The 13,288-nt window shown below is 33.1% G+C and overlaps 1 protein-coding gene across 2 annotated transcripts; it reads left to right on the plus strand.

Moving 5' to 3' along the window:
- The first annotated feature begins 569 nt into the window (after positions 1–569).
- LOC110668769 (nudix hydrolase 25) lies at positions 570–5,497 on the plus strand. Of its 2 annotated transcripts, XM_058136610.1 has the most exons (7): positions 570–701; positions 817–889; positions 2,564–2,614; positions 3,768–3,860; positions 4,006–4,100; positions 5,024–5,135; positions 5,220–5,497. In XM_058136610.1, the coding sequence occupies exons 2-7, from the start codon at positions 824–826 to the stop codon at positions 5,322–5,324; spliced, it is 522 nt and encodes a 173-aa protein (XP_057992593.1). In that variant the 5' UTR covers positions 570–701; positions 817–823; the 3' UTR covers positions 5,325–5,497. The 2 variants fall into 2 exon arrangements, with proteins under 2 accessions (XP_057992593.1, XP_057992592.1); XM_058136609.1 differs by lacking the exon at positions 570–701 and having other exon boundaries at positions 708–889.
- The last annotated feature ends 7,791 nt before the right edge of the window (positions 5,498–13,288 follow it).

The raw sequence follows: 13,288 nt of genomic DNA on the forward strand, positions 1-13,288 counted from the left end.
CATTATTCAATGAAATTAAATAATTAATATATATAAAATTAAATATAATTCATAAATTTTTCATAAAAATAAATTAATTCAAAAATCGATTCGATTCGATTTAATTCGATTTGATTATATAAATCACTATTCGGTTCGGTTCGGTTTTTTTTTCTTTAAAACCGAATCGAACCGAAATAATCAAAATTTTTATAAATTAAAACCGAATCGAACTGATTAACTTTTAAAACCGAACCGATTAAATCAAATTAAATCGATTCGATTTAATTTTTCGATTTAAACCGTATTGTACTCAGCCCTACGTATAATGCTAGGCTAATATCACCGTAAAATTCACAATTGCATAAAAATTAAAGAGATGCGCTTTAATTAATGCTCCCACCAAAAGGAACCAAGGCAAAGGTAGGTGCGCAGGATAAGAGACGAAATTATCAATTATGAAGCGCCACTAACTTTCTAGTTTTTACCCCCTCTCACTTTCTCTTTCTCCTTTATTTTATTTTTTAAATAAAAAGAGTCAGCCATTTGTCATGGTCAGTGTCACTCATTCCCATAAAACAACCTTTTCTTCTCTCTCTTTAGCTCCTCTTTTTCTCCTTCGAATCTCTCTCTCTCTCTCTCTCTCTCTCTCTCTCGCGTTCTCCCCCTTGTACTGATATATCTCTTTCTATATATATATAGTCACTCCGACAGATACATAGGTAGATATCGCAGCATTTACTCTCTATCTATCTGAAGTCATATCATCATCTTCTTCTTCTCTATCTCTGTACTTCTTTATCTCTCACTTTTTTCTGTGGTGTTGGGTTCAAGAAGGCTGCAAATGGATGGTCTGCCCTCTGGCTATCGCCCCAACGTTGGCGTTTGTCTTATCAACTCTGATAATCAGGTGCCAACTTCTCTGTCTCTGTCTCTCAATAAATTCTGCTCCAAAATTTTGAGGATTAGTTTTGTTTTGATTGATGGGATATTTCTGACAACTGGTGAATTTGTATTTAGGAAACTGTAAAGACATTTAAGAGTGGCTTGTGCTGTATGATTAGGAGGTTATTGGACGTGATGATTTTGTCCATATGCGTTTGTTTGTTTTCGATAATGTTGTTGCTGTTTTTGTTTTATTTTATTTTATTTTAATTTGATCAAGTGATTTAGGGAGTTGGTTTTGCGATTATTATAACTGGACATTGATATGTTGAATGTGATTGCCTATCTTCTATGGAGGAAGATCCGAAATTTGGACGGGTGTTCAAGAGCTGACAGCCTGCTTAACTAATGCTAATATGGTTTTTTTAAAGATCAACATTGAAATTTAAAAGGATAGAAAATCAAGTTTCTAGATATTTGGTTAATTTTTCTGATAAAGGAATCTCGAAAATTTGATTGTTGCAAGTATGGGGGATTTATTGATACGAGATAGATATAGTCTTGACTTTATCATTCATCTCACATACTAATCATCTGTCGTGTGAGTGATCGAGGATTTGACTGTCTTCGATATCACTATAAATGATATAAACTATATCAACTGCAAGGCGGGCAGCTGATTTTGTAGCGAAATTTATATTGTAGAACAAGTATCCAGTAAACTGGATCACTCTCTTGGCCACAAGCTGGAGGGCATTTCGTCGTTTGATATCCTGGGCCTTGTTAGTGAAGAAATCTTCATTTAACATAGGAAAAAGAATGGATATTAGCTGATATTGCTACCGTATGTCATGTATACTTATCTACTGTATATGCTCATAATAATTCACAGATGGTACTATGGTTGACATATTAACCTTTTTCTTTTTCAGAAGTAATATTACCCATTTGCTTTAATTGATGAGAGTGTAACTCTTTTTCTCTCTCTCCCTCCCTTCCTCCTTTAAGTCCAGATCCCTTCTTCCGTGGGATTTGAACCTATGAAGACCCAAGACTAAACTATCGTCAATCTGATATGTAACTAGCGTGCATGGCATCTTATCATATATATGTAGTCATGTTTCTTAATGCTTAATAGGGGAATTGTTAGGATTAAAGGTTTTAAGGTTTAAACCCTTATATATAGGAAAAAAGATATTGCTTGTTACCCTAGTTCTTTCTTTTCTTTTTCTTTGTTTTCCCTCTTAAGGCTGAGATAGTCAGGAATTTTAATCCCCGACTACCTGGGCTATGGGGCACGCAGATGACCATTGGCTGCTAGACCATTGGCATGGCATGCTTAACTACATCTTACAACTTTTTCAGTGGGATTTTAATAGAAATGTTCCAAGGTCTTGAAATCGTAGGCTTACTACAAATCGTGTAGAACCATTGATCTCAGTCAATTTAGATATTTGTAGTTATGGTTCTCCCATTGATGAAAAGATTATAACGAAAGGCCTCTATAGTTCAAAATATTTCCCCTTTTTTCTTCTTTTTTGACATGTATCCTGCATTTCTGATAGTTTTCAATAATTTCATTGATAAGGAAGAAGAATTATAATATTCATACAGTTTTTCTTTAAATTATCCTTTCTTCTTCATTTTAAGTTTGCACATTTTGTGAGAAGAAATGATAACAGTGTTATTTTACTTGCAGATTTTTGTGGCTTCTAGATTGAACGTTCCCGGAGCGTGGCAGATGCCACAGGTGGTACCATATTGGATAGTGTTTTTCTTTGAACTTATCATTGTCTTTAATTATGTTTCTAAAAGAATAAATGCTTAGAAATGCAGAAAGATTATTCAATTCATAACTATGTTAGTTAATTGGCATCTTTAAACACTATGGTTGTGAAAAGGAGGGTTTTGTGTTTTTTGCTTCCTCTATTGACAAATTCCTCGTGCGTCTTTATGGTTTGTCTAACAGATCAAACTGTTAATTTGTTTTACTATACAACTCTCTCAGTACACTAGGGGCCTTTGTCCCTTAGCAAAGAAAACCTACCTTGTTAAACGAAATAGCCTGTGTGAAAGTCATCTCTCATTGATAGATAATGGGAATCGAGTATCTAGGAAATCTTTCCACTTGATGTTGCATGGTTGTACTTGGCAACACTTTTATTTTGGCAGGACCCCTTAGCCATGATGTGACTTATGAACTAGGTCCATTGTGGCCTCAAAAAGCTTTTTTAAATGCATAATATATCTTCTTCTTCTTCTATGCCTTTATGTTTATTTCATGTGAATATATGCACAATACAGACTTCATATTTTTGTGATGAATTAAATTTTGTTATGTTGTACACCACTCTTCAGGTGGGAAAATTATATGCTGAAACAGCTATACCAATTATGATATCTTGATTGGTATGGCAAACAACTCAAATATCAACATGTGGATTTATATAAAAAAAAGGGTAAAAGATAAAAAATAATAGCGATAACAAGTTTCTCCTCAAACATATGTAGGTTACTTTTTGTGTTCTGTTCCTATGCATGTTACCACCAATAACATTTTTCTTTTACATTTTTTAAATAATATTTGAGTGACTTGCCATCCCAAGTTACCAACTAGGAATCTTAGTTGGTATAGCTGGGTCAATGTATAATTTCTCCTGCAGTTACCTAGTTTTTAAAGAAGAAGTGGTTGGATTCCTGACACATAAGTGGGTTTGCTTTGACTCTTTGAGTCATAGGGGTTTATTTAGACTACTTTTGCATATAGTTTTTGGACAACAAGAGTTCATATATCATTTATCATAGAAATGAAGCTTCAGTTTCACACTTACATCATGCTCTCATTCTTTTTTTTTTTTAGCACATTTTAACTAAGCTGGCTCAACTTTGTGTTTACCTCTCAGGGGGGTATCGAGGATAATGAGGAGCCTAGATCTGCAGCCATCAGGGAATTGCGAGAAGAAACTGGGATAGTGTCTGCTGAAATTATTGCTGAGGTCAGTAAATAATTTTTTTAAAGGAATGAATGATGATTGAGTACTGGAAATAAAAAATTCCTTTAGTAATTTAAAGCTCTTAATATCTAACCTTGGATTGCCAATAATCTTTCCATTTGTTATTTTGTTGGCTATGTACTGACAGGTACCAAATTGGTTGACTTATGACTTTCCACCTGCTGTGAAGGCCAAAGTGAATCGTCTGTGGGGAGGTGAATGGCATGGGCAGGCACAGAAGTGGTGCGTCTCTCGATCTGTCATAAACACACCTCACAAGTACACAAATTAATTCCATGAAAGCATACCACATTTTGATAAACATATGTGTATTACGCAATGTGACTGTCTTCCTAGCCATGAATGCACCATCTCTGTCAAGACCTGCCTTATGTGTCATTCTTTTTGGACATTTCTTCTGATGCTTATGATGCTAATGATCTGATCCCTTTGAATGCTAATTGCTACTGGAAGGCACATATAAGAGTGACTGATGGGCACTCCTTGTGCATACTGAATCACCATGGAAGCATGGACTGAGATGTTGCCCTATTCACTTAAAGGGCATGTTTGTTTAATGCCACCACAATTTACTGCATTCATAAGCCTTGCAGAACTAGTGTTCCAATTTAGCTAATAGTATAGAAATTGAATAAATTAATGATTTTGGCTTTGAAGTTTGAATCAATTCCATTGATCAAGTCAAGAAACTAGGCAAACTGTTTTAGCAGTTCTTTCAAATCCTTGTAGAGCATGCGGGCTACTTCAAATCCATTTCCAGTAGGCAAATTGAGCTGTCAATTGATTTTGCTTGGTATTATGTCTGTCCACTTGACATTTTAAATATTAATATTTGAGGGTTTCGGGTTTGCATGTCCGAAGATTAGATTGATTTAAAGATTCAGTGATTCATTCGACAGCTTTTCATCCTTGCAATGATTTTTGCTTCATCCTTGTAGCCAGAGAATTGTTGTGGACTTGCAAAAGTAGACATTAAAGTATGACAGCATCAAATTAACACAAAAAACTTGCAAAATAATTGAAATTGTGTTTTAGAAAAGGAAACAATAAAATAATGAAAAAAGGGTGGTAAATAGGATGTGCTATATTCTGTCACTTCCAGTATATAATTTGAGGGTTGAAAATGAGTTCTGGGCAATTGACAGGTTTCTTATGAAATTGACAAAAGATGAGAGTGAGATTAACCTGGCAAATGGAGAAGCAGACCCAGAATTTGCAGAATGGAAATGGGCAAGCCCTGAAGAAGTTGTTGAGCAGGTATGATGTGTCAAAAAGCTTAAGATTGTCATAACAATATGTGTTGATGGCTTTAATAAGACATTGGCAAGTGAATGATTGCAGGCAGTGGACTACAAGAGGCCAACCTATGAGGAAGTTGTGAGAACCTTCAGGCCTTACTTCAATGAGAAGGGAATTACGAGTAAATGTAAATCATCAAAGTGGTGAATGGGTGTGGGTGTGCTTTTGTAGGTTTCTCCTTGTTTCTTATAGTAATGAATCTGGGCTTATTACAACTTTTTCTGTAAATGGATGTGGCAGTTGGAATTTCAATTTAGATGGTAGTTGCTTAATTGTAATAAAAATACGTGCAATCATATATATTTCATGGTTTTGTGCAAGTCCCTACATACTTGGACGTTGGAGAGTTTATCTTTAGAAGGGGAAAATTTGAGAAAAATGAACAGAACTAGACAGGAAAAAGTGCAGCTATTATAAGCTCATCTCCTATAGAGCAATATTTATAATTGTTAGATTAAATATTTGTATATAGGGTGGTATATTTATTGTATACACTTTTATTGATTTTGTATAAATTTTAATATAAATATTTAATTTAATGCTTGTAAAACTTATTTTTCATGTAAGATTAAGCTTATATTCAATCCAACAAAAAAAATTTAAATTTGCATATGAAATTGTGACTAGAGAGTATTTGGGATTGATTAGTGGGAAAATGCTTCTAATGCAGTGTTACTGATGATAAAAGAATATTACCATTTTGAGAAAAGTACATTTAAAACCCTGTACTATGGTGCTTTTATCATTTAGGATTGACACTTTATTTTGTTATAAATAAGATTACGTGCTTTAACGCTGTTAGTACTATAAGAATAAAATTTTAACGATGTTAAGTATCATTGACCTTGCATGCTGACGTCAACTTCACGTCAATGCCATATTTAATGTCAATGTCACGTCAGGAAATAATTTTCTTTTAATTTTTACGTGGTATTACAATCAAAAAATAAAAAATCTTTTCATGAAATATATTTTTTTACAAAATAATTTCTATGAAAAACATTTATCATATACAAATTATTTTTTATATAAATTTTATTTTTTTTTCATTTTATAGAAAATTTTGAGTTTTTTTTATTTTTCTTTCATTTTGACTCCATCAATTGATATTTTTTTAAGTTTAAAAATAAATATTAATATTTGTTTATCATTGATTAGAACTTTGAAAATCTAAATCACATTATTAAGGAAAAGTTCATTTTATTTATATCTTTTTTTTTGTAGGAATTTTTTTTTTAAATTCATGATGTAAATTTGTTCACTCTATCCATTTTCGTTTTCTTTTAATTATTATTAATATTATTTTAAGAAAATGTTTAATATAAAATATTATAGTTTTTTATTTAATACGTGTGACTTTTTTTATATGACTAACTCTATTATTTTATATATAATTTTAAAGTAATTATTTTTCTATATCAAAAAATTATCTTCTTAAAACTATTTTTGGTATTTTGTATATTATTAGCTGTTGTTATTTATTTACTTTATAGTATTTATCTTTTTAATTAATTATATGCTATTAATAATCACAAAATAATTTAAATATTTATAGGACATATATGATCATAATATATATGTGAGTGTTTGGGTGGGTTACATAATGTATGTAATCTCTTTTCATTTATCATTTAACAGAAAATACATATAAATATTTTCTCTATTTATTTTTATCTATTATACTTGAAATTTATATGGTGATTAAGAAAATGATTAGATAATTTTATTTTTATAAAAATATGTTAATAATTTATTAAATTATACTTTATCTCACTTAGAATGTATGAATATTTATTATAGCATTTGATAGAAATAAAGAATAAAATTGAAAAAAAAAAAGTTAATACTCTTTAATTTTTTAAATGCAATAAATAATTCTGAACAAAAGAAAAATATAAATGTAATAAATAAAAATATACGAAAATAGTATTTATGAGAATAAATCACAAATTTTTATCATTGGAATGTTTTAAGAATATAATTCTCCTAAAAAAATGTTTTAGCGTATAATAATAAAAAGAATGAATTACAATACGCAAATAAGAAAGGAATACATTTTTTATTTATATAAAATAATAATAAAATAAAAGACAAAACTTTTTAATTGGCATGCTCCTAAAAATGTAATTGGCTTTACCAGTGTTTCAAAAGTTATTAATGGTGTTTGGTAAATATAAAATAATATCACTTGTAAAATTACTCATGAAATTCCAAGATAACACAAAAAAAAAAAAATTGGTGGCTCACTTTTTCTAAATAATGGGGAAGATGATCAAAACATGCCACTGAAAGACTCTACTGAGACAAAGATGGGTTGTCAAGAACGTAGAGGAGGTAAGATGGGCAGTAATAATAAAATAAAACCATATCAGAAAAAATTAAGAAAAATAACAGAAACATGCAAGATCTTTTGAACCCAATTGATTAATGGTAAAAAACAAGAGCTACAGCATTAGTAGTGACAATGGTCTGTAGCTTTATTCTCTAAGGCTCATCGTAATGGGTAAAAGCCTTATCGCAAGAACTTTGTGGTTGTCGGACGATTCTCACCGAAGTGAGAAAATTGAGTAATCGTCATTTTAATTTTGAGGAAAATTAAAGAAAACCATTTGTAAAGATTAAAAACCACTTTGAAAATAAAAATTCTAGGTTCGGAGTCTGTATATGGGTAGAAAATGTGTTAGACACCCCACCTCGTCCCTCAACGAGGGTAAGCAGATTTAATGTTGTGCTCTTTATAAATTGAAATGGATAACTTGGGGGTTAGAATGATGATGTTAATCATTTGTATGGATAAAAGGAATGTTTGATATTTCACTATTACGGGTTGCCCAAGAACACGAGTGAATGAGATGACCATTCAGTGAATAGGTATTGTGTAGTAGGTATTTAGGGGGTTAATATGAATATTAAAGTTGTGATATTCTCAGGGGGGGGGGGGGTGGGGGATTTTTGTCCTATAAATATGAGTGCCTTGAGGAGGACTCTCCATCGGGCCTCAACCTAATATTCGAGATACCTTGGGTGTAACACCCCATTTGTATAGCCTGGTATATTTCATTATTCCGGTGACCGGTGTCGGTCCGGACAATTAAGGAGATTAGAACCACAGTTAAGACAACTAGAGAAGCTATAAACACAAATAATTAGTAATGTCCAATTAGTTAAGTATAAACAAGAAAAATAGAACATAAAAAGTTAAACAAGCCGAGAGTCACAGCGATGGGTGACATTCTCGAGAACGACTGCGAAGTCGTTTTAAACTCAAATTTCAAACAGTAAAATATGACGCTGCGGTCCTTAGTACCCTTATAAACACAGTGGAAAAGAGGCAATCACGAAAAAGAACTGTTAAGCCAGTCAAATAATTAGGTCAGGGAGCCGAAAGAAATATGGAATTAATTGCAAACCGGGATGAACCGGCGAGGGGCAATTTGGTCAATTGACCCCGAGAGCTGACTCCTGACCTAACTGTCCAATAAAATCGGAGAAAATAAAAATTTTTGAATCAAGATTAGATTAAAGAACTAATGAAAATTTTAAGAAAATTGAAAAAGAAAAGAAAAAGGTTTATTGCATCATGTGGATGACATCATTGTGATGTCAAAAATCAATTTTAATTTCCCAACTTTTTTGACCAAGTCAAATACATAAAATTTCACTTAAAATACCTAAAAAATTAGAAGGAAAAGTCATTTCTTCTTCCCTAAAAAAATTCAACCGGCTCCCATTCTTTTCTCTTTCTTTTTCTTTTCAATTTCCTCCATTAATGGTCATTTAAGCTTCTTAAACCTTATTATTTCTTCACAAATTTCATACTCACCAAAGTAAGGTCTTGCTCTTTGGCTTTGATAGAGAGATTTGAAATAAGAAGGATCAAAAAGAAGTGAAGATTTGGAATTACAAATTCTGCTCAACAAGTAAGTCCCTCTTTCTAACTTAATTTGAGTAAAATGCATAGAAATGAGCTTGAATAAGTAGCAAATTACATAGAAACTCAAGAAATCACTCATGTATGAAGCTTTCAGCATGAAATTAATTAGGGTTTGATAGAAATTGTTAGAATTAAAGAGATACTCATGCTTGATTGAGTAAGTAAGTGAGACTTGTACACTTAGAATTCATGAATTGAGGAAATTGAGGAATTTGGGTTCTTGACCCTTAGGGTTTTGGGAGAAAATTTAAGAAATTAGTAAATGATGTATTTGACTTAGTTTAAGGAAAGAAATGACCATTTGTGACCTAATTAAGTGTGTTAGAAGTGTTTGAATCAAAGTCAAATTCGGATTGGGTATGCACCATGACCAAAAGTCAACTTTGAGGGACCAAAAATGAAATTTTACAAGTCCAATGGATATGGGACCAATTGGGGATGAAAATAGGCACTAAATGACACAATTTTTATTTAGGAAGCCTGCCCAAAAAGTGACTAAAACCTAGTGAACAAAGTGGCCGAATTCGGAAAATCGTAAGCTACCTCTGCACAAACTGACCAAATGAACAGTACTTGTTCATTTGGTCATAACTCGAGCTAAGCAAGTCAAAATGACCTGAAATTTTACCAGGGGTTAGATGAGATATAGATCTAAAACTTTCATGAAGAACACCAACCCAAATTATGCCATTAACCCAATCAAATTACTGAGCAAAGTTGGTGACCTAAATCTGAAGAACTGCAGATTGCCATATGAACAGTAAAGTTTCAATGGCTATAACTTTCTCTAGAAAACTCCGATTTGGGAGATTCTTGAACCGATGGAAACCTAAGACATAGTAGAACATTTCATATGAAGAAAATTAGACCAAATTATGGACCTAACTTGATCAAATTACTGAACGAAGTTGGAATCAATAATCTGCCAGAATAAAATTCTGCAGCATGAACACTAAACATAAATTGCTTATAACTTGAGCTACAAAACTCCAATTGGGGTGATTCAAAAAGGAGAATAAACTTAAGACAATAAGGAACATTTTCTATGAAGAAAGTTTTGCCAAATTCCAACAGTAAACTGACCAATGAAACAGTACAACTAGGGACACCAAAACTGAAAATTTGGCAATTTTGCCTAAAAGACCTAAGTTTTGAGAAAATAACCAAAATCAACAAGTTTGGTGACCAAAATGTGGTATGTGGATAAAGTTGGAATTCCTATACCTATTAAGCCTTAGAAAGTCAATAATTTGACTTGAATAGTGCAGTGAATGGTAATCCGAAACACAAAATTCCAAGAACGTCGAATTTAGCACGTTAGAGCTAGGTAAAAGTGAAGTTAAATTTATTTTTGGATTTATGTTAAATTATGGTACTGAAACACTGTAAAATTGTGTGTTTCAGTTGAAAAGAATATCGGGACAGAATCCGATGAGTCGAGTCAAGGCCAACAGGCGACTCGTTTGAGGTTTGTGCACAACGTATACTTTTTATAATTATCTTCTGCATACTGTTTTGAATAATGTGAAATATTGAATTATGGCATTCTTATGATATTTGATTTAAATTGTGAAAGTTATTGTGTATATTTGAAATGAAAATATTTAGCAAATTGTTAAGATAAGTTTTGAAACCACAGTGTCAAGACCATATATTTGGACACCTCGCTAGCACGACTAGTGGGGGTAATTAGTTTCGAATTTTGATTCCTTCTCTGGAGAAGTGTTGAGGTGTGCCAGTAGAAGAGGATGTGAATGGATATCCATATAATTGAGCTAGCTAGCATTGTGATGTGATTTCTCTTTAGCCTCTGGCTATTGAGATTCTATTTGTTTCGAATGGCATGATCTAACTGTGGGTTTTATGAAATGTGTTTTGATTCTTTGAAATGAACTTGGTTTCCATTAAAATTTCATAATTCGCGTTTTGTGTTTAATGCTCATGTTTAGTTAAATTTTTGAATAAATGTGATTTATATTCTGCATAAAGATTATTTTAGTATGTTGTGCACCACTGAGTCCTAGTACTCAGCAATAGCTTTTATTGCTGTCGCAGATTTAGAGACTAGAGGAGCAGCGATGAAGTCTTGAAGATTGAGGATCATTCAGCTTGAAGTCTTCGGGTATAATTTATACCCTAACTGTAAATATTTCTTTTGATGTATATATTGTACATAAATGTATGGACATGTAAAAATGGGTCTTGAGCAGCTTGTATAAAATTTGTATAAAGTTGTAATATATATTGTAGTTTAAAATTCTCTTAATGTAAATTTTGTAAGAATGTATATAAATTGTTTTGTCTCTAATGAAATATGAGTACAACTATTTTATTTAATTTAAATGAAATGTGTTGCTAGTATGCTGAGGATTATTGAATTTTGAACTTGAGAAATTTATTGAAATGATTGTGAAATTGATTGAGTTTGATTGTAAAATTGAAGTAGTGGTTGAGAAAAATTTTTAGAAGTGCTTTTTACAGGTATTTGAAGAACTATTTTCTCAAAATACAGAGGGAACTCTGTCAAAATTTTTATAAAATTTGTGGAAAAATAAAATGGACTAAAAATATTAACTAGATTTACTTTTAATCATATGTTTTAAATACCTATTAGAAAATGCTCACCACTTAACAAAAGTAAGAAAATTGTTTTAAAATCCCTTGTAGGGTACTTAATGAGTTATCGGTAGGTGAAGTGCGGTAGTTCATTAGGTATTCTACGGGATCATGTTATGCCTTACAGAGGGGTAAGGTGTGACATGTTTTCGTGGTATCAGAGCAAATTTTAAAGTATGTTTTAAATTGTGAATTTGTGTCTTTTCTTTGTTAAGTATAACTGCTTAATGTCCATAATTGTTACATACAGTGCATTACATCATGAATATGAACTAACGGAGGAAAATCTCCATGTGTTACTTGTTCAGGAGATACCCTAACTTCAAACTAAAATGGAAGAAGGGGATCGCTCAGTCGAGCAATCTGTTGAAGCTGAGACACAAGAGGAAGCCCCAGCTCTACAAAATGTCAGTGGGTCGTGACACAGCCCCACAAATGCCGCGATTTCTGCCTGATTCGCTGTGAGATGGCGGCAATGTTTCAACAAATGGCTGGGGGTATGCCTGTTCAAGCTCCACCCCAACCACCTGTGGCACACCCACTGCCTCCAGCCAGACAGTATGATAAATTATTGAAGTATGGGGCTGCAGAATTTAATGGTACAGTGGACCCTTTAGAGGTAGAGCAATGGCTTGAAAGAATAGACAGAGTATTTAAGAAGCTACACTGCCAAGATGAATTGAAGTTTGAATACTCTGTGTCGCTACTGCAAGGGGTTGCGTATGATTGGTGGAAGACCATCCCCCACAGCTTGGTTGAACCACGGTCTTGACACAGGATGACTTCATCGGAGAGTTCGCATGAAATACATCCCAGATGCATATGTTGATCAGAAGTTACAAGAGTTTCTGAGTTTAAAACAAGGCAACAGATCAGTGGCAGAGTATGAGAGGGAGTTCTCCCGCCTGAGTCACTATGCGGGGAGTCTCCTTACTACCAGCAAGGCAAGGTGCAAGAGATTTGAGATGGGTTTGAAGCCTAGCATAAGGATGCAAGTTGTGGGATTTCGACACAGCAACTTCTCAGAGCTTATGTCTCAAGCACTTGAGTTGGAGAGAATAGAATCAGAAGTGACCCCAGTGAAAGAAAAATCAGAGAAAGCTGAGAAATCAGAAAAAGACAAGGGGAAAAAGTCAGTAGAACAGAGTTCTGGTGGTACCTCTGGAAAGAAAAAGAAGTTTAGTGGACCCAGCAGGGGTCGAGGTGGAGACTCCTTGCCGATTTTCCGCATGATCGCTTTATCTGAACTCTTTGGTTTGTGACATCCGATCTCTTTTTAGTCACTTGCCCGACATCCAAACTTGTCTTGATTCCCGATCTATTGTCTTATCGTCTGGGCTCATTCCAAGGCCCGATCTCATAACTTATTTATTTGACCTAATCTTGTTTCCAACCTATTCGACCTTTGCTATACCTATTTTCGTTTATCATTTTTCATTTATTCAGACCAAAAACTGTCATGTTGAAGTACTCCTGCCTATATTATTTAGAGTATTTACGAGTCGCCAATGACTCAAACATCTACTCTCGAAAGGAATGAAAACGAGGTGACGATAAATAG

The sequence above is a fragment of the Hevea brasiliensis genome, chromosome 15 (assembly GCF_030052815.1).
Source record: "Hevea brasiliensis isolate MT/VB/25A 57/8 chromosome 15, ASM3005281v1, whole genome shotgun sequence".
NCBI lineage: Eukaryota > Viridiplantae > Streptophyta > Magnoliopsida > Malpighiales > Euphorbiaceae > Hevea > Hevea brasiliensis.

Excerpts from the sequence above, each read along its gene's own strand:
- LOC110668769 (XM_058136610.1), top strand. The coding sequence starts at position 824 with ATGGATGGTCTGCCCTCTGGCTATCGCCCCAACGTTGGCGTTTGTCTT. Across the intron at positions 890-2,563 it reads TTATCAACTCTGATAATCAG|ATTTTTGTGGCTTCTAGATT; the intron begins GTGCCAACTTCT and ends TTTTACTTGCAG. Across the intron at positions 2,615-3,767 it reads GAGCGTGGCAGATGCCACAG|GGGGGTATCGAGGATAATGA; the intron begins GTGGTACCATAT and ends TTTACCTCTCAG.